Raw genomic sequence first — 20,889 nt, 5'->3', positions numbered from 1 at the left:
CAGGATTTACGATGCTGATGACCGTTACAACACGTCATCAGACTCTGTGGAAAAGGGTCCATTACGATCGTCCTTTAACGTTTAAAAGTGCTGTTTTAAATAATTAGTCCTGTTTTAACATATCACCTTATTACATAAGTTGCATCTCTGTGTGTTCATTCTGCTAAAGTTTTCTGAATAGCTTGGCGGAAGGATTATATTATTTGTTATCAATAATTTACTTTTTGTTGTTGTTGTTGCTGCAGGGTTTATTCTATGAAATATTTATGCCATATAGTATAAATGCTTTTATATGTCATATAAAAGCAAATCTAGCATCGCTGTGTGTAATTAAGGGCTTCAGAGCAGCATCAACTAGAGACTAGACTGATCAACTGTACCTTTACACGAAATATGTAGGCCTATCTTCACGCGCGTGGCGCGTCCCCTTTAACACAAATACGGGAGTGTCCTTCCTATTCTTAAACACTCTCACATTCATTCCTCCTCGTGGTTAGTTCCCTTCACTACAACTTCCTCAGAGCAACAGTTTGTCAACGAGCAAATCGGGACGGCGGTCTGCTGTCAACCGACCTGGTATGTCCTTCTTATGCTCAAAATTTCAAATGCTTTAAATTTTTGGTTTACTTTAAAATATTATTTGCCGAAAAACAAATTTGTCATTAGTCATCACATTTACCTTGTGATATACCTTATCATATGGCGCGTCAAACCTAACATAAAGCTGAAATATAGCACAAACACGCTTTTAATTTAAACCATTTCACACACACAAATTTTTTTAGGTCTAAGGTCTAAAAGGATAAAACACAGTTATACTGTTCAAAGGGAAGAGTGTTTTTCTTGTTCTAAGTGTTCAAACTAAAGGGTGTTTGGACACTTTCTGCTTCTGTGTGAACGTGAGGAGAGCTGATTTCATATATCCACTAAACACTTGCTTAAAAGTCTACCAATTGTAAATAAAAAGAGATCAGATCAGGCCAGCATTAGGCTATTTGTTTGCAGTTGCTACTTGGTTTGACGTGGTTATTTTGCAAATATTATGCATTTTATGTTCAAAAGTGTCCTGATTCTCTCTCTCTTTTGTGGCCTCTGCACGTGACTGACATCGTTCAGATACCTGAATTACATTCAAACTTATGATTTTAAATAGAAGAGCAGAGTGCTATGTTCTCATTTTTACCTAATAAGTCAGTTGAATATACTGGTGAACTCCACTTGAGTTAAAATGATTCATGTTTATAAAGTTACTTATTCTTAGCATTAACTTTTTCAACGAAATTTTTGTGTAACTTTGTAATTAAAGGAATGGTTCACCAAAAATGATAATTATTTTATCATCTTCTGTGGAACAAAATACATTTTGAAAAACTGTTTTCGTTCATATTAGGGTAACTAAATCATAACACAATTTAAATCTTTGGGTGAGCTATCCTGTTTTTAACAACATCTTGTTGCTGTGAATGCTGGTATAGCCTACTAAGCTTGTCAAAGTTGTGTATCTGAACCAGGTGACCATTCGGTGGGAACTGAAACGTTCTTCAAACTTACACTTCTCTTTTCATTATTGTTCAGGGTTTTTTTTTTTTTTTACTTGCCAAATAATTTAGGTCTGCGATTTTAAATTGCCTTGTTCTGAACTACCTCTGAATCTGCGCAACGAGAAAACATCACGTGTTCTCTTAAATCTTAGACCCAGTCTTTAGACAGATATCAGGGATGTCATTGGGTTTCAACAAAGAAAACAGAGAACATGAAAGTGATTTTTTAAAATAAAGATATGAAATACCTCACTTAAAAATGATCAAAATAAAATACCAAATACAGTGTGGACATTTTTATTTAATTTAAATACAAATATAGCCTAATATTTTGTACTTTGAAAATACTTTGTACTTTGTGAAATCGGCCATTCAGTGAAGGATTGCTATAGGGTGAAATCTATTGGAACCTATTCTGAATCCTCACCCTATCTTATTTCTTATGAATGCTGAAAAGTCACTCACCCAATGATTAATACGGTGATTAATTTGTAATACAAAATACATTTTTTTTTCATAGGCTTCAAAATAAAAAATGCAAAATAGTGTTTTGTATTTCAAATTGGCTACATATTTTAAATACATGCATCCCCATCCCTGCCCCAGTCCTGCTTTTCTCTTCACATTTGCATTTACATTGCATAATATTTGCATCGCATAACTTTAGATGTGAGAATATGCTCGATTTTCTTTTAGAACTGTATAGAGAAATCATTGTTTTATTCTTCTATTATTCGTAAATACTTTTTTTTTTTTTTTTTTTTTTTTTTTTGTAGTTGCTCTTTCCATCAGGTCAAACACTGGCAAAATCTTGCAAGCTTAGACTTGCCTATTCAATGGAAAGGTTACTCAAGTTACTCAAATTTAGCAAAGAACAAACCTTGTAACAAACCTTGCTTGGTTGACAGTTGGTTAGACTAGATTCATGCAAAACAGGAATTTTCGAAATGGCAGGCATTAGAAATAACCACCAAAGCTTGCTAAACCATTCACTTTGAATGAAATGCATCCAATGACCGCTGAAAGTTGAAGGACGATGCTTTGTGTAAGGACTACTGTGATGGATTTGCATGTAAAAAAGAAAGTTTCAGTTTCTCTGTTTTTCCAAGATTATGTATAATTGATTATAATCAATATAATCAGTCTAAAATACTATTTAATCAGTATATTAGACCGAACTGATCTGAATATTCTTAGCAGAAGTCATGTCTAATGGTAGAAACGTAAGGATAGGAGACGATCATTTTGTCAATGCCAGTTTTAAATAACCTTAAAAGGATAGTTCGCCAAAAATTGATTCCGCCATTTACTCATCCTGATGTACTTCCAAATTCTTTAGACTTTCTGTCTTCTGTGGAACACATATTTTGAAGAATATTTTTGTCCATTTTTTTAGTCAATAGGGTCCAAAGCAACATGGTACAGAAAATACTTTTTTTTTTCTCATAAATATCTTCCTATACAGGATTGGAATGACATGAGGGTCAGCATATTATTTGGTGTAAAACAAGTAGTATTTGAACACCCTGTGACGTGGCTCAACTTGCCCACAGTGCAAGTTGAGCCACATCACGGAATGTTCAGGCATCTGGGATATTCCTGTAATTGATCACGGCCACTTGGTCATCTCGTCTTTATCCCTATTCGGACGGGATTAGTTTACCATGGAGAGGTGGGGTAAAGTAATTATTACCAGAGCTTCTCTGCGATTTTAGTCCCGTCCGAATGTGCCATCTCAGTAATCATTACGGACAATGTCAGTAAAGATTACAGTGACTTTTACCTTCAGTAAAAAGGTCCGGAAAAATTACTTCAGGTAATACTTATCCCGTGCGAATAGACCCGCTGTAAATATGTACGTAAATATTCCATCATTTCCTGTTTTAAAAGTAGTATTTCCTCGTTTTTTTCAAGCATGGAGGCGCTTGAAAAAGCATTCAGTTGCGATCTAGGCGTTGGGACAAGTCTGTGGCAAAACTCAAGTGTTTTCCACATACCATTCAGAAGGTCGAAAGCACTTGTTAGAGGCACAAAACTTATTTTAGCGTTAGTTATTACCAACATATTCCGATCTGAAGTTCGACCAGACCTAACTGTTTTATATAGAAATATAGGTTATATGTGTTTGCGCACGTGATATCAGGAAGCAACGTAATACGCACATGATGACAGGAGGGTGACGGCGGTGCATAAAACGAGTTACCCCTCCCATTTCTGCTAGTTTTACTGAGATATCTTCTCCCATGTGAATTGGCCTTTATTATTATAGACGTCCTGTGGTAAAATAACATTGCTCCATCTACCTTTGTAAAACTAATCCCTTCTGAATAGGGCTTTTGGTCATCCTTGTGCAGGGAAAATCAGCTGATCATGTACCTTTCTCTTACAGACTTCCACAATCACACGTGATCCTCATTGATCTTTTGTCATGACGAGGGCTTCAACATCAGTGGCAGCTGAGCAATCACAGTACCAGACTATTTCTCAGATTTCCAACCCAGACTTGGACACGTTTTGAAGGCCATCATGACTCTACTGTAGGTGAAACCTAGCCAGAAATCTCAAGAATCGGAACTGGAGCCAAAGTCATGATGTTTCTCAAAATGCCTAGATTCAAAAAATACCAACTACGGCTAATATCAGTGTGCTTTAGTGCTTTACTGTTCATGACGTACTGGGAAAAAATTGACAATAACATTGTAAGCCACGTAATGTCTTTCTCTTACCGCCACCTTCTCAATAGCTTCACGTTCATTAACGCAAGTTTAAGAGTCAGTCCGGAAGACGCTCTAAAGTACAGATACCTCATAAACAATGAGAGGAAGTGTGATGAAAAAGACATTTTGCTCCTGCTCTTTGTGAAAAGCTCCTCTGAGAACTTTGAAAGACGACAGGCCATTCGCTCTACTTGGGGAAATGAGACGTACATTGAGAAAACGCTGGGTGTTACGGTGAAGGTGCTGTTTGCTCTCGGCCTCCATCCCGAACCAGAGTACAGAAGCAAACTTAAGAAGCAACTGTTCTTTGAGGACCAAAGATATCATGACCTCATCCAGCAGGACTTTAAAGACACCTTCCACAACCTTACTCTGAAGCTACTTTTGCAGCTTGGCTGGAAAGAAAACTACTGCCACCATTCCCAGTTCCTCATGTCTGCGGACGACGACGTCTTTGTCCACATTCCCAACTTAATTCGCTACTTGCAAGGGATCGGCCGCGGGAACGCCAAAGACCTTTGGATAGGAAGGGTGCACCGCGGTTCGCCGCCCGTCCGAGACAAAGAGAGCAAATACTACGTGTCCCGAGACATGTACCCGTGGGTGTCTTACCCAGATTACACCCCTGGATCTGGGTATGTCCTTTCCAGAGATGTAGCTACCAGAATCTATCAAGCTTCACTCACCATAAACGCTTCCTTTCACATTGATGACGTCTTTCTTGGAATCTGTGCTAAAATGATGGACATTTCTCCTAAGGATCACTTGTTCTTCGCGGGAGAAGGAAAAGCTCCTTATCATAGTTGTATCTACAACCAGATGATGACCTCACATGGACACGTCAGCGATATTCGTGAAACGTGGAAGCGTGTAACAGAAGCTGAAGTGGGTAAGGAGGCCTCAGGACTGATTCGGAGGCTCTACTGCACTGTCATGAAAGTGAGGCTCCTATGTGTACCGTTTATTTCAAATTCTTACCCATGTAAGGCTGCTTTTTTTTGAACATTAAGTAAAAGTAAAAAGAAGAACCCTTTTGTAACAAGTGCACTTATGTTATGGTCAGGTTACTAGAGAAACTGTGAACTGTGCTGCGCAGGACCAGAAGGAAGTTGGTGTCTGGGTTGGGGGTTTTCAATTTACTGAAATGAACTAGTTGAAAATTAAGATGAAACGAAAGCACAGTGTTGCGACGTATATCATATTTAAATATGTATACTCAAAGTCATCAGAAGCCCTACCTGTTTACTTTACAGCGAATGTTCAGCATTCGTTTTTGTAGGTTCCTGTGTAAGGTTGACTTGTAATCAAATTATATATATATTTATATGTGTGTGTGTGTGTGTGTGTGTGTGTGTGTGTGTGTGTGTGTGTGTGTGTGTGTGTGTGTTCCATTTGACATCTAATATCTAATAAAGATATTTTTTTAATGGGTTGAGTATTATAATACTTTGGGTTGTAGGGTTTTTCTTAGATTGACAGCATCCAGTAGAACCAAATCCATTCCTGGCCTGAATGAAAACAGAAAAAAAGAAAGAAATGTTCTCTCAATTTCTACTGCTTTTATTTCCAGCCAGTTTTCTAACATGCAAGTATGAACATAAAAATATTAAACAACAGACCAAGTTGATGAACAGAATGTATTGAGTCCTTGAATAGAGTAGGGGTCTCAGCATCAAAAGTAGAGTGTGTGGTGAGGCACCAGATGCTTTGAATTCTTCTGTGAATCTCATTCTCACGATCTTCTTTCCTTCCTGTCTTATTGTAGCTCTGTCTTAGGCGTCTTACATTAAATACACTGCGGTTTATTGCTCTGTTCACATCTGCAGTCCTCATCAGTAGAAAGGTCTCTTTAGTGTTGCGACCTTACTCTCTACCGCCTGTAAACTGTCTTACGAACTGTTTCACAGGTGCAGTAAATGTTTGTGATTCATTGAAAAAGCATTAGAATATAGATATGTAAAGCTTATTTGGATTTTACAAAATGATCTTTAAATTACAGTACAGTGAAAAAGGATGTTTTTTAGGTTACACGTTTGTCTGTTCATTTTATTTTGTGTTTCTATACATGTTTTTCTCAGTTTTTGTTTCTGTTGTCACAGTGGATTACAAGGTTAATAGGCCTGACTGCATTTAATAAATTGCATGCCTCATTAAAAAAAAAAAAAAAGCATTGTGACATCAGAGGTTTTCCTGATGTGACCCTCTCAGTATAAATGCTTAGTCAGGACATAAAAACGAGTGATTCACACGCCCTCAGGAAGAAACACACACACACAATGTTATCCAGCATGGGTCTTAGAAATGACCCTAACATTTTCCATCATGCACATTACGCTTGAGGGTTGACGCTGACGCCAGTCTGTCCTCCCATGCATCATTCTTCTGCTAATCATTAAACAGTTATTTGTCCGAGGTGTGGTTATGCATACTTTACAGGGAGCAGAATATATTGCTGTGCTGCTTATTTCATGCGTGTTCTATTTATAGAATACATCTTTAGAAAATGAATCAAGGCAGCTTGTATATATATTTAGTTCATTTTTTGGCATATACACCCTAAGGGACTGGTGTAAAATTCCGATTACACTCCTGTAGACATAACGGTTATCATTGACAATATTTATATCCCGGGTGTGTATATAACGGATCATATCAAGATCAATGGATTGATTGCAAACCCTCAAGCAAACATGACCGGCCAATCCTTCTGAATCCTGGCATTTGATTTGAATGAGGTGAGCGGCAGGCAAAGTCAGTGTCAACACAGTAAGTTTGATCGCATGCTTTTCATATTTCAGAGATCAATTTCTGTCCTTCTAGTGGACTGCTTTTGCTTACTGGACACTATAAAGCTCGAGACTTTGCGACGTCCTCTGTCTGTGACCACACAAAGAACATGGGCGTATTTGCCATTCAAATATGTTCAACAGGATGCGTTTCAACTTGAAAGAACAACAGACTTACATAACATGGCCAACAGTATTTTTATACACCTTGTCACAAAAACCCAATAGTTTTTTCTTATTTTGGATCGCAGAAAATATGATAATCTTGACATACAATCAGCAGAATTAATAAGCTAAATGGAGGACATGAACTACAGTCTCATGACAACTCTTTCAGTCTACTATGAAACTGGAAGTGGTAAAATGCTTACTCCTTTCTGGACTGTGGCCAATAAGAACATTCCTTTGAACAGGTTTGGCCTTGCCCCAATTCCAAAACTGAGCAGGTTAGAACTTGACTGGAAATAATTCAAAGTCAAAGCATGTTGACAGGAAACCAAGCCCACTTACCCAAAATAGCGGACCACAAAAGAGAAAAAGTCACTAATGGAAAGTTCTCAGAAGCATGGAAACTTGAGTGAATGAAGGTGTGGTTATCCACATAACTCAAGACAGATTGTGGATCTTTGTGTTGAGCAGCCCTCATCAAAAAGGTAGATTCCCCTAGAGCGTTTTCCCAATTTATGAGTAAAATAAGGTCTGTAGTAAACAAGTTTAAACACACCCTTTCTAAAAACACGAATGTGTGCAGTTTATGTTCCAAATAATATCAAGATGCGTTTACCACAGGCTTTGACTCAAATTGAAAAACCCCATAGGAAAACCTTGAAGTAACCAGCAGCAAATTAGTCCTCCGGGTTCTGACGTCATCCCTGCACCACTATTAATCCAAGCAGAAATGAGGTTCAAAATAGCAGTGATTTCTCAAGATTCTGTGTGAGACGTTCAACTAGTTCAAAAGACATGGACCAACGAATCATGGACAGAATAATCCTCTTTATTGTCAAATGGGCCAAACACTAAATGGGACATCGAGTGAAGGCGTTGAGACCCACCTTTGAAGAGGACTTCACAAAAAGTAGAACTTGATAAACAATATACATTTAAATTAATACATTCCACAGAACTAAAATATACCTTCATATTACTAAAAAAGGTAGGTGAAGTGAACAGTTAAACTGCACACATATGTTAGCATAACATAATTAGCAGACTTAATGCAGCACTTGTATCTTTTAGTCCACAAGTAGATTACTAAACGATGAAGAACATCTAATAGATACATTTTAAGCGTACTAGGGAAAAAATACCTGAAAAAGAACACATGTAAAGAACCCATGTTTTGTAAACGCCACCACCAGTGAATACTGATATGGTTGGAGTCTACAACCGTCCACACAGAGAGTCAATGTCACGTATCGAATTCGTAAGTTTTTTGTCTTCCAATAAAATAAGCGTAAATGGAAGTGATCATTCAACAGCTATCCCTGCATTCAAATCTCCAAAGTTTAAATCAGGTCGGCGACGTTCATGGGCATCTCCTCAACAGTAGTGTTGTAAAACGTCTCAATGTCTCGAAGAATCCTTTTGTCTTCTTCAGTCACGAAATTGATGGCTACGCCTTTTCTGCCAAACCGACCTCCACGGCCAATCCTGAGAGGGAACGATCACAGCGAACGGGTCAACGTTAAATGCATTAATGCGGTCAGAGAAACATGTCAACACCTGCAGGTTTACTCACCTATGGATGTAGTTCTCTCGATTTGTTGGCAAGTCATAGTTGATGACAAGAGAAACTTGTTGAACATCAATTCCACGAGCCTATGGAACAGATTTTAGGATTATTAAATGGACAAATTTATTTCAGATGCACAAAACTCGTAATTGAAGGTTTAAGTATATACACGGGACAACTGAGCAATGTTGCTTGGGCACTTTTCCCATCGAGTATGGGCAACAAATTTCTATCTGGATACTTTAGATTGGTCGTGGGCCCTGTCTCACACCTGGTTGCCCATTGAGGGCAACATTGCTCAAAAAGTTGCCCCGTGTATCATCACCTTATGACATTTTCTACAGCTATTTTCACGGTAAAATCCAGGTTAAAAAAAAAAACCTATACGAGTGGTCATAGCCATTTTTAAATTGAACACCAAGTTTAATTCTGGAACGACTGTTAACCTTTAAGAATATTAGCAGGATAAAGTGTTTTTTTTCTCAGGTCGTCTAGAAATAAATAAGTCATTAAACGATACGCAACCCTTTTGTCTTGTCCATACAAGTAGTTTCATTAATCACCGTGTAATAGGGGTGTTGAAATTAATTGTTGCATCGATGCAGTAAAAGAACATAATAGATCAACGTTTCTTTGACATCATTCGTCACATAGGCGCTTCTCGCACTTTCGTAAAATGGCGGAGGTAGGCGAAACACAAAAGAGAGTAATAAACACACCCACTAATTTAATATTTACAGCATGAGGCTGCAAGTGTGGGCGAGTGTGTATGAGCGCTGTTGTAACTTAAGTACACTTGTCAGTTTCATGCGCTTTTAGTGTTAAGTTCTAAATGGTCCTGTCATCTGCTGTGTTCAGACTAAAGTTGTGTTTGATGTTTGCTACATTCAGGAAGTATACAGGAAGTTGAGTGACAAGTGTCAGCTACGAGATGAAGAGGTATTTACAATAAAGGCGTTATGTGTCAAAATCAACAACCTGCCATTTCTTAGAAATGGTCCCTTTCTCTCGGCCAAGAGAATAAGATGATAAAATGTCCTTATCTGGTATAGATCTTAATTAACATAACAGGAAAACAGCACATGTGTAAAAAAGTAAGCCGCACTAGGTGAGGTCGTCCTTCGCAGCAGAAACCACTGTGTGTGAATGGCCTTCTTGCAAGAATAAAGTACTACAAAAGACAATGGGTTTGGTTTTCATTGCAGTCTCACCACTAAATAGATCATTTTCGCAACGGTTCCTGATTTTAGTACCGCTTATACATAATTGCTTTAACTTAAGACAAAATGTAGCTTTATACAGATATTTAAAAAAATCTCCTCGTTGGAGTCAACAAAAAAAAAGACATTTGTTTCAAAGGCGGATCAAGTTAAAGACACTAAAGATGGAATTATCTTCAAGCAACTTGCACTGCTAAATCAAATCAAAAAAAATTCAAAATTGTGAATAAAATAGATGACTAGGGGTAGGAACCGAAAAATGTTTCTGGTAAAATACTGGAACCATGCCAAATGCCTAAGTTTTGGTTCCTAAAACGGTTCACACACACACAGAGAGAGAGAGAGAGAGAGAGAGATTTACTTTCACAATCTTTTCAACAACACAGTATCGGTATTTCGGTGTTACAAATATTAAAATGATCACAGAAGTACTGAAATAAAAGTTTATAGTTTGAGAATAAACAGTGATGTCTACGGTAGCAACCAAAACAGAGTAAATCACCTTTTGAAAGTCGCTTCAAATAACGAAAATTCGCTTCAGAATTGACTAAATGTATATAATGAGCGAGTACATCATGGATGCCTTTTTTCAAAACGTGTTTTTGTCTTATCCTGAATCACTACGGTAAGCCTGTAATAAGCGTTTATACTCGGACTACTTTACTACTACTTCACACTGGCACCACTGCGTAGCAGCACACAGTCACTCGGCACACCTGAGTGACTTACCCACGTCATAGAAATAAACAGAGAAGTAGCTCCGGCTACAATGTTCTTCCGCAAGACGCATGCAGCTCTGTTTATTAACCGCTAGAGGGCTGCTTCATCCAGTAATGAAGTGAAGTCTTTATGAATCAATCATTCAAATCAAAATATTATGTTTCACCTGTCTGGATCTTACATGCGTGTTCAAGCATATTCTACCCCTTCTGAGAGGGTATTCTCCACTGCTGGAGATACAATAAGCTATAGGAGAGGTCCCAAATTATCCTAGAGAATGCAGAAATATATTTATTTTCCTTCAAAAATTTTTTTTATTTTTGCAAACATTGGTAAATGTTGAATTTGTTGACATTACCAGTCTGTTAAACTTATGACAAGTATAAGAAATAAACACAAAAAGGATTGCGCATTTTCCCCTTACTACTATTTTTTATTAGTTGTTGTTAATTTGTATTGAATCGGAACCGGAAAATGTCACTAGCAGATTAGTAGTTTTTACTACAGGTTGAATTAAAAGGACTTTATTTGTATAACAACTTTTTACCTTTAGATAATTAACCATTTAACCATCATCAGGGCTTGACATTAACGCTTGTCCATGACAAGTGTATTTTTTGAAGGGACAAGTAAAAGAATTTTACAAGTAGCCGGATTTAAACGTAAACGGAACTAGGGAACCACTAAAACGAGAGAACAGCTTATTTCTGTTTTTTTTTGGCTTGTTTGCTGTACACCTTGTCACATAGCAGCTTTTAGACATTGTTTTGATTGCTATTTTTGTCAGAAATGACGAGGCAGCTTCTCGCAATGCAAAGTCAATGGAGACAGTTAAATTGTATCATTCTTTCCAACGTTTCTTATTTGCATATTCAAAAAATATTTAAAACAATCTCATAACATTATTTAATGCTGTTGTAATTTTTCAGTGTAAATGATTTAATTAGATCAGCCCTACAGTGTCTTATTCTAACTGAATTGATCAAATTTAGGAATTTAAAATGAAAGATGAAATGATGAAAGATGGGGGCGGGGTATTGAGAATATTGCTTCAGAATAAATTTACAATTTATTTATTTTTTCAGACAAGCAGCTTTTTTACTCTGACAAGAGAATGACAGATTTACTTGAAGGACAAGCACATGAAAAGGCTTAATGTAAAGCCCTGATCATATCATTACATCATCATACTGTCATAACTCCAGTATTTAACAAAATCACCATGCAAAATTCATGAAGCCTAGATTGACAAACAAGAAACTGTGAAAATAAAGGCCTACTCACCAGCAAATCTGTGGTTATGAGCACTCTGCTGGAGCCAGACCTGAACTCTCTCATGATTATGTCTCGCTCCTTCTGATCCATGTCTCCGTGCTGGAAGACACAAAGACACAAGTTTAACTTGGACGAGCCAGTATAAATGCTTATAAATGGTTACAAGATCTGGATAAGTATGATCAGTTGTGTTTAAAAATGTCTCCATAAAAGGTCAGTCCCGAAAGATGATGAACATCATTTCATACTTCATCCAGCATTAAACATAACGTGCCCTCTGTCTTTTAGCTCAAATCACTGGCCTACAATTAACAGCTTAAAAACTGTATTTTTGATTAGCACATAATATGTGCATGTACTTCTTGGACCTACCAGAGCAGACACAGTGAAATCTCTAGCATGCATCTTCTCGGTCAGCCAGTCAACCTTTCTTCTCGTGTTCAAGAAGATAACAGCCTGGGTGATCGTAAGAGTCTCGTAGAGGTCACACAGTGTGTCCAACTTCCACTCCTACAGGAGTAGTGAATTTACATTAGCAGAGCAACAGTGCAAGGAATCATCTACATCAATATCCTGAGGTTCATGATGCGTATGGCACAAAATCTCGAGACCTTGGACACCGGACATTAAGAAAGAGGTCCTTCCTAGACTCATTTCCGACCGTGTGCTTTTGCTCTACCTTCTTTGTGATTAACCAGTACTAGCATGAACACCAGAGCGAGACCCGAAGGCCTCGGGCTGGTGATTTTAGCATGGTGCTTTTTAAAAGAAGGGACATTAGAGACAACCAGTGCCTCACCTCTCGTTCTACATTGATGTAAAACTGCTTAATACCCTCCAAAGTCAGCTCCTCCTTTTTCACCAGGATGCGAACAGGTTCACGCATGAACTTGGTGGTCACCTCCAGCACATCAGCAGGCATGGTGGCCGAAAGCAGCACAACCTGGCAACACAAGCAAGCAGTTACAGCATGAACAAAAAACAAAACAAAAAAAACACTATATACAGTACAGTGCAATAAATTATGAAACGACAAATTAAAGATTACTCTGCATTTAATATAATTGGTAATAGGTACATTTTATTATCAGCAATAGTATAGAAAAACGATTTTTTCAACATGGTAAAAAAACCCACCCCTTTAGTTATAAAAAAAATTCCAGTTGAAAATGCATGTATTGTCGCACTGGACCTTGAAACATAAGCCACTGGACATTAAGAAAGAGGTCCGACTCAGTTTCATTTCCGGCGCAGGGCTACTGCTCTTCTTCCACATGATACTCTGCTAGCATCATTGCATAAACCAGGAGAACCTGGACTCTGCAATTTTAGCACAGTTCTTTTGAGCGGAAGACGCCTCCGTTCAGAGTCGGGCATCAGGGCTTTGACTTACTTGTATGTTTGTGCTTAATTTCTGGAAAATCTCATAGATTTGATCCTTGAAACCACGGCTCAGCATTTCATCTGCTTCATCAAGAACAAACATCTTGATCCATTTGGGAGCTGTTTACAGAAAAAACGAACAAAAAAAAACCCCATCTCTAACTGTAATTCAAACTTTTAATAAAGGCATTACATGGCTCACAACCATGTTGGTGAAATGTATGATCAGTTGTAAAGTTGTAAATATCTCCATAATAGGTCAGTCCCGAAAGATGGTAAGCATCACTTCATACATCATGCATGTTTTAGCCTAATTAGCATTCGCTACTTACACAAGTACCTCCTGTTCAGCATGTCAAACACTCGACCTGGCGTGCCAACGACGATGTGCGGAGCCTCCGCCTGGAGTTTTTGCATTTCGTTCCGCACGTTGGTGCCTCCAATGCAGGCATGGCAAGAAGCGCCCATGTAGTCACCCAAGGCCAGGATAACCTTCTGAATCTAGCGAGTGGACAAAAACGGATGGGGTTTAAATAAAAGAAACGCTTAATATCTGTACTGACGTTAGTCAGCGTGCAATAATAATGCCAAACAGTGGACAAGTATGATCAGTTGAAAAGGTCATCTCCATAACAGGTCAGTCCCGAAAGATGAAAAAGCATCATCTCATGCTTTTGTCCATAGCTTGTTCCCAAGTGAAATCACCCAGCGCTCTAACAACATTTAACTAAAAATCTCATTTCCAACCACTATATCCCTAACAGTAAACACTCCAGGCCATTACAGAAAGATTTAATTATTCTGGCTAAAGCACTGCTAGATAAATATTTCCTGCCGAATCGTTCATCAATTTGTGCAATTTAAAATAATAAAAACCCACATTTCATGATTTTTGTAGCAGGAAAAACAGCAAAAGTGTACCTTGAATTGGGCTACTGCCAGAATATGCCGCCTTGGTCTGAGACACACTTAAGTTTATGGTGACCTCGGGTACAGCATACCTGCTGAGCGAGCTCTCGGGTTGGTGCCAGGACCAGAGCCTGAGTTTCTTTCTGCTCAATCTCCAGCTGCTGCAGGATGGAAATGGCAAACGTGGCAGTTTTACCAGTCCCTGACTGGGCTTGAGCGATAACATCATAACCTAATGGAGAAGAAAAATATATAAAGAATTCACACGAATGCATAACGCACCAATTGAGCACACTGGAGTTTGACTACTAGACCAGGGCTTCTTAAACCCGTCCTGTAGACCCACACCATGGTCTTCCTCATCGGACACACCCGATTCAAGTCTTGCGGTCTCTACTATAGAGATGGCTAGTTGAATCAGGTGTGCTACATGGAGAGAAAAAGTGCAGTGGTGGGGGTCCACAGGACATGTTTGAGAAGCACTGGTCTAGACCACGAAGAGATGAGCGCTTTGCAAAATGTAATGTGTACAAGTACTTTTTAGTGTTCTTTGAAAAAGCCTGTTAAGCAAATGTCAAGTGTTATTGATTCTCATGAACTTGTTTGTACCTTTTATGCAAGGGATTATAGCTCTCTGCTGGATTGCCGAGGGTTTCTCAAAACCATAGGCGTAAATTCCACGGAGAAGAGTTTCCTTCAGGCTCATGTCATCAAAATTGTCCGTAATCTCGTTCCAGTTGCTCTGTAAAATAATGTGAAGGAGATTTCAGTATGAGCCATTGCACACATCTAAAGTGGTAAACAGCTCACTGTCCCTACTGTAACCTAAAAGGACAATATGCTGCCTTAAAAAAAAAAAATACATTTAACAATAGGAACACATGAAAAGCGACACAACATCGTAATTACAAGTGGGATTTTCTTGAAGCCTCCACTTTCTTTTTTAGGGCATGTTCATTAAAGAATTGGTCACAAGTCTTAAAGGGGAACAAGCTGGATTTTTGCTGATTTTACGTACTAATACGCATTCAAGTGCTTTAGGCTGTGTCTGAACTTTCCCCCTAAATAGGCCATTATTTGTAGCGTCCAAAACCATAGTGGACTTTATCAAGTGCACTCATTCAATCCCACAATGGTCTGGGGTATGGTTTACGTGAACTGTTCACTGGTCAATCTTAGTTCTCACGCAAGCGTCGTGGCGCTTTCCTTAACTCATTTTTAATTAATACGATTAATTCTTTAATATGGAGAACGATTTTTAGAATTATATCTTTATCGTTATCTTTATAGTTATTGTCCTTGGTGTGAACGGGCCTTAAGACATGAACACAGCGCAGACAAAGGTGACAAGTAAATACCATTAACATTAGCTTTTTAAAAATGGCGGTACTGTTTCGTATGGCATACGTTCGACAAATCAGCATACAGTTACTTCAATGGTAGCTCCTATAGTGCTGGGTTTGACCCTACTCTAAAGGAGGAGCTAATTTAGTTCCCCCAAAAGATGTTCCTATAAATGTTCCTGCAGTGAGATCGGGTCAAAAAGTGGGTACTTCCGCCATTAGTTCCTGGAACTATGAAAAGGTTCCTCTGGTGTGAAAGCCGCTAATGTTTAGCCTCTTTCCGACCGGAGGAACCTTTTCACAGTTCCTAGAACTATTGGCTAAAGTACCCGTATGTTCCTGCGGTGTGAACACGCCGACTAGGAACGACTTTAGTTCTAGGAACTCCATTTGGAGGAACTAATTTAGCTCCTACTTCAGAGTAGGGTCTAAACCAGCACTATAGGAACTACCAGTGACGTTAGTGTACGCTGATGACCGAACGCACACAAAACACCAGCACCCGCCATTTTTAAAACCGCTATAATGTAAACACAGATTATAGCCTATATATTTACTCCAGAAACTAGATACAAACATGAGCCGCTTTCCGACCAAGTAGTTACAGGAACTTAGTTCTAGGAACTGTCCACTTCTAAACAGTTCTAAGAACTACTCTCCCCCAAACTCGGTTTTGCTGTTTGCGTCCGCACTGGCCAAGTGTCCATAGGAACTGGTAGGAGGGGTAAGGGAGTGACGCAAGCACGGTGACTTTTATTTTGACGGAGCAAAGGACCTTTATTTTGGCGGCGCTGAGAACGCCAGAGCAAACAATGCTCGCATTCTGTGTGTTCATTAGTTAGCGATCTGTCTAACAGTACTGTTTAATATGTTATTAGATAGAACTGTTATAGAAAGTACACAGTATATGAAAAAAAAGGTTATTAGCCTATGCCGTGTGGATGATGTCCAGTGTTGCTAGCTGGGCAGATAAACAATCATGTTTGACTTGTTCCCCTCAAAGTTGCGTTGGATTTTCTCTTCAGCATAAAGGTTTAGAGACCCATCTATCACTGTTTTCCATGTTTGTATAGTTAGTTTCTGGGGTAAATATATAGGCTATAATCTGTGTTTACATTCTAGCTGTTTTAAAAATGGCGGGTGCTGGTGTTCGACCAGTACGCTAACGTCACGGGTAGTGTTCCTATAGACGAATCCGACGAGCGTTCTGTGTAGGCTGCCATCTTGTGGCGACACCATTACTGAGCTGTTACTAGTATGTAAACAAACCTCCGTGATAACGCAAACGCACCTTCGATGACAGCTCCTGCCAGGATGTATGACTTGTTGGGTTGATGATGTTAGACAGTGGCCTCCAGTCACAGATGAAGGTACAAACGATCTTACAGATTATTTATGAAAATGAATTAAGATTGCTTGGCAATAACTATGGTAGCTAGGCAAGCTAACGAGGAAACTATTAAAAGATCTGTCCATTTGGCAACAATAAATAAATGAATGATATCAAATAAACAAATTCATGTTTTTATTTTGTGACCATTATTTATCTCATTTTCACATTTCAAAAGGAAAGGGTAAGGTACAGCTAACTGCTAGCGTTGTTGGTTCTCAGAGTCACAGTCAAGCAAATACAGTAATGTTACTACTGCCCCAACGCGCCCCTTCGGTTGTTTTAAAGGTATTTAAGAGTATTTTCTCCTTCGCCTGGCATCCGATGATCAACAAAATGCCAACTACAGGTCACTGATAGAGGGTCAAAAAAATTATCTAAGCTCCGTAGCCTATATGGGTTGGTCAAATAATGCACACTCTACCAGATGATAAATACATAGTTCTTAAAGGACCTGTCCGATTTTCACAGACCATTAACAACACTTATACTGTTCAAATAACTCTGCAGAGGAAGAATAGTAAAGTTGTAGATGTAACGTTAGTGACAGTCGTAAATCGCGGGCTGTTTATTCCAGTGGACGCAACCAAACCAATAGGAGGCAATGGCGCAACGCTACCCAGCAACAGCTCAGTAATGTCGCCCGCTTACTTCCGGTAGTTTCGCCGGATTCGTCTATAGTGCTGGTTTAGACCCTACTCTGAAGTAGGACCCAAATTAGTTCCTCCAAATGGAGTTTCTAGAACTAAAGTCGTTCCTAGGTCCTGCGGTGCGAACACGCCGACATCCGGGTACTTTAGCCAATAGTTCTAGGAACTGTGAAAAGGTTCCTCCGGTCGGAAAGCGGCTATGGAAAACATTTTTTCAATATTTTGAATTACTTTTATGGTGTCTTTATGAACGTTTTGAAAAGAGTTTTGGATGAATGGACTTTCAATGGAGAAACAGAAATCTCTCAAGATTTGATTAAAATCTCGTCGTTTACAAGAATTCTTGTGGGTTTGAAATGACATGGAGTAATTGATAATTTTCCGTTTTGAGGGGAACTACATATCCCTATAAGGAAGCCAAATTTAAAGGGTAACTCACCAAAATGCAACCTAGGGTCTTTTTGTTAATCTACCCGAGGCAAACTTTCATTTAAAAGCATAATTAGAATGGAGACGCCACTTATAAGTTTGACCGTATTTTCGCTTTTTTGGTCAAATTGCCTTTTGAATGGGAGTGCTTGGGGCACTACTATGATAGCATCAAAAATAGCCAGTTTTAAAACAATAAGGCGGCTCGACACAACATTAAACTTTGCTCTAAGTATCACCAGGGGCTCTACACATCAACTCGAACATTGAGAACATTGTGTACACAGAGTTTACTAAAAAGAGATTTTGAACAACTCACTGTAGCTTTTGTTGTTTCCAGCTGCCAGCATTTTGTCAGCCAAAAATAGTCAATCTCCAAATGCAACGTAACAGGGAGGAGAGTAAAGATGGAAAGCTCCTAAAGCTTAGTTCCACATAAACTCACGGATAATTTGTTGGTTTGCCGTTGAAAATCAATATTGACCTTGTATTTGAAAAAGGATCCTCATAAGAAACAATACTAAAATTCAGAGTCAGTTCATTCACATTCGGAGATAGACTATTTTTGACTGTCAAAATGCCGGCGGACACAGCTTCAGTGAGTTCTTCAAAATCTTTCTTTTTAGTAAACTCTGTGTACACAAACAATGTTATCAATGTTCAAGATGATGTGTAGAGCCCCTGGTGATACTTCGAGCAAAGTTTCATGTTGTGTCGAGCCTTCTTAGTGTTTTAAAAATAGCGATTTTTGATGCTATCATAGAAGTGCCCCATGCACTCCCATTCAAAAGGCAATTTGACCGAAGACAAAAATATGGTCAAAATTAAGTGGCGATTCCATTCTAATTATGCTTTTAAACGAAAGTTTGCCTCGGGTAGATTAACAAAAAGTCCCTAGGTTGCATTTTGGCTAGAGTTACTCTTTAATCGATCAGTTCAAAAGCTTTATATCAGCCAGCCCAGATATTTATCCACCCCTCCAGACTTCACTAAATTATACAAACCTCGATGATACCATCAGGCTCCATTCCTTCGGGCCCCCCATGGTCTCGATCTCGTGAGCTAAAAGAAAAGACAACTTTGATTATCATCAGCAGTTCCTGAAGCTGAAAGTACTGAACTCGAACCTCCACGAGACGCGCGCGCCTTTCAGCGCACATTCCAAAAACGTCACGTAGCTCGCCGTTAACGGTCAAAACTTTACATAACTAACGTTACTATAAAGAATAATCGGTTGTTTTCCGTGATAACAACTTGTTCATGGTCTACCTTAAAACCTACGCCCAAATTTGGTCTTATTTATTTACAGTACTCGTCAGCTTTAATGCGTCAAGGACAGCCCATAATCGTTGTACATTACCAATTATTTACCTCCTGATAATAAAATGTCTAAAACAAAAACAATACATTCGACATTACAGAGTCGTATGACAAAATGTTAAGGTATTTAAGAAGGCAGTGTGAATCCAAGGCCTCAAGCATGGAGGCCACGCGTTAGATTTCAGGGTGGGTGTGAAGCCTAGCTAAGGTTAGTCGTTTTGATCTATAATAACGCCACGTATTTTAATATATATGTATATATACATACTCCAACAATTAAGTGTGAATAATAACCATTTTAGTCACGTGAACACTGAATACGTGAGAATACATAGTAGTAACGGTATAGGCGGTAGTTTGCTGTGCGGCCTGCTTAATATCACACGAGCCGTGTTAAAATGCACAGCACCAGCGCTATAACTAGCTCGACGCCTCTCTATTTTAACAATTCACACATTTATGAACACAACATGCATAAAAGCTGTGTGTCATAAGGGGTTTACCTGTTGTAATCAGCAGAACCGCTAGACATGGTCCGTTCGCGACTTCGGCACTCACTCGGAAAGGAAGAGCATGTGAATCTCTGGCTATTTCATCTAACCGGAACCTCTTTTTACACATTTACAGTGAAACTGCAAGAACACCAAATCAGCTACACGTCATTTACGTTTTATCGACGCCGACAATAGAGGTAATTCGTGTTCAAATAGGTGTTAATATTAGAAGTGTTTATCTGTGTTATGTCGAAGTTTATTGGGGACTATATGGAGAAGCGCAAGGATATTGCACCATTGATAGGGTGTAGTCGAGTCGCTACGGGGTCTCCACATTTCTGGTCTTAAAATGGGACTGACTTAAAGGGATAGTTCATTCTAAAATGAAAGTTCTGTTATCATTTATTCACCCTCAAATTGTTCCAAACCTGTATGAATTTCTTTCTTCCATGGGACACAAAGGGAGGTTTTTGGGACTAACAACCTCAGTCACCATTCACGTTCATTGTATGAAAGGGTTTGGAAAACATAAGAGGATGAGTAATTGTGACACAATTTTAATTTTGAGTAAACTATTCCTTTTAGCCATCTGTGTACTATTTTTTTCCTTTCCTTTCTTTTTTTCTCTCCAAATGCATAGAACAACGGACTACTAAACCCATTTTAAAACTTTAATATTTCACTTATAAATGTCTCTGTGTGCTGAAAATGTGCATTCACATGTCATTTTATGGATTATTGTACCTCCACCAAACAAAGAAGTGAGAAAAATAGGGGATAAACCAATGATTCCATATGATTGTCAGATTATACTTTGTATTGTTTGTATTTGTACTGTTTTCCAAACAACACAAACTATATTCACCAATGTTTATCCATATCCATAATATAGTTTTTGTTATTTGGTAAACAGTAATTAGTAACATTTAAATGCTGAAAATAGAAACACACGTTTCAAACTTTTCCAGTTTATAGTT

The 20,889-nt window shown here is 38.6% G+C and overlaps 2 protein-coding genes across 2 annotated transcripts in view; one reads left to right on the top strand and one right to left on the bottom strand.

Moving 5' to 3' along the window:
* Positions 1-475: 475 nt before the first annotated feature.
* Positions 476-20,889, top strand: part of dcun1d1 (DCN1, defective in cullin neddylation 1, domain containing 1) — a 28,847-nt gene continuing 8,433 nt past the window's right edge. The window contains exons 1-2 of the mRNA XM_081373498.1: positions 476-576; positions 3,931-5,197. Of these exons, the coding sequence (XP_081229624.1) occupies positions 4,130-5,197 (1,068 nt within the window). The 5' untranslated portion in view covers positions 476-576; positions 3,931-4,129. The remainder of the gene's footprint in view (positions 577-3,930; positions 5,198-20,889) is intronic.
* eif4a2 (eukaryotic translation initiation factor 4A2) lies at positions 8,026-20,221 on the bottom strand. Its single transcript, XM_081373503.1, has 11 exons — positions 19,922-20,221; positions 19,103-19,160; positions 14,896-15,028; positions 14,379-14,518; positions 13,710-13,878; positions 13,388-13,497; positions 12,794-12,937; positions 12,367-12,504; positions 12,004-12,093; positions 8,786-8,865; positions 8,026-8,697 (listed from the first exon to the last, which is right to left on the bottom strand). The coding sequence occupies exons 1-11, from the start codon at positions 19,948-19,950 to the stop codon at positions 8,553-8,555; spliced, it is 1,236 nt and encodes a 411-aa protein (XP_081229629.1). The 5' UTR covers positions 19,951-20,221; the 3' UTR covers positions 8,026-8,552.

The sequence above is a fragment of the Scardinius erythrophthalmus genome, assembly GCF_964197995.2.
Source record: "Scardinius erythrophthalmus genome assembly, chromosome: 9".
NCBI classification, from domain to species: Eukaryota; Metazoa; Chordata; class Actinopteri; order Cypriniformes; family Leuciscidae; genus Scardinius; species Scardinius erythrophthalmus.
The sequence above is the reverse complement of the archived record's forward strand: the minus strand, read 5'-3'. Positions and strand labels throughout refer to the sequence as shown.

Excerpts from the sequence above, each read along its gene's own strand:
- eif4a2 (XM_081373503.1), bottom strand. The coding sequence starts at position 19,950 with ATGTCTAGCGGTTCTGCTGATTACAACAG. Across the intron at positions 19,161-19,921 it reads GGTTCTGCTGATTACAACAG|CTCACGAGATCGAGACCATG; the intron begins GTAAACCCCTTA and ends CTTTTCTTTTAG. Across the intron at positions 13,498-13,709 it reads GCTGAACAGGAGGTACTTGT|CTCCCAAATGGATCAAGATG; the intron begins GTAAGTAGCGAA and ends TTCTGTAAACAG.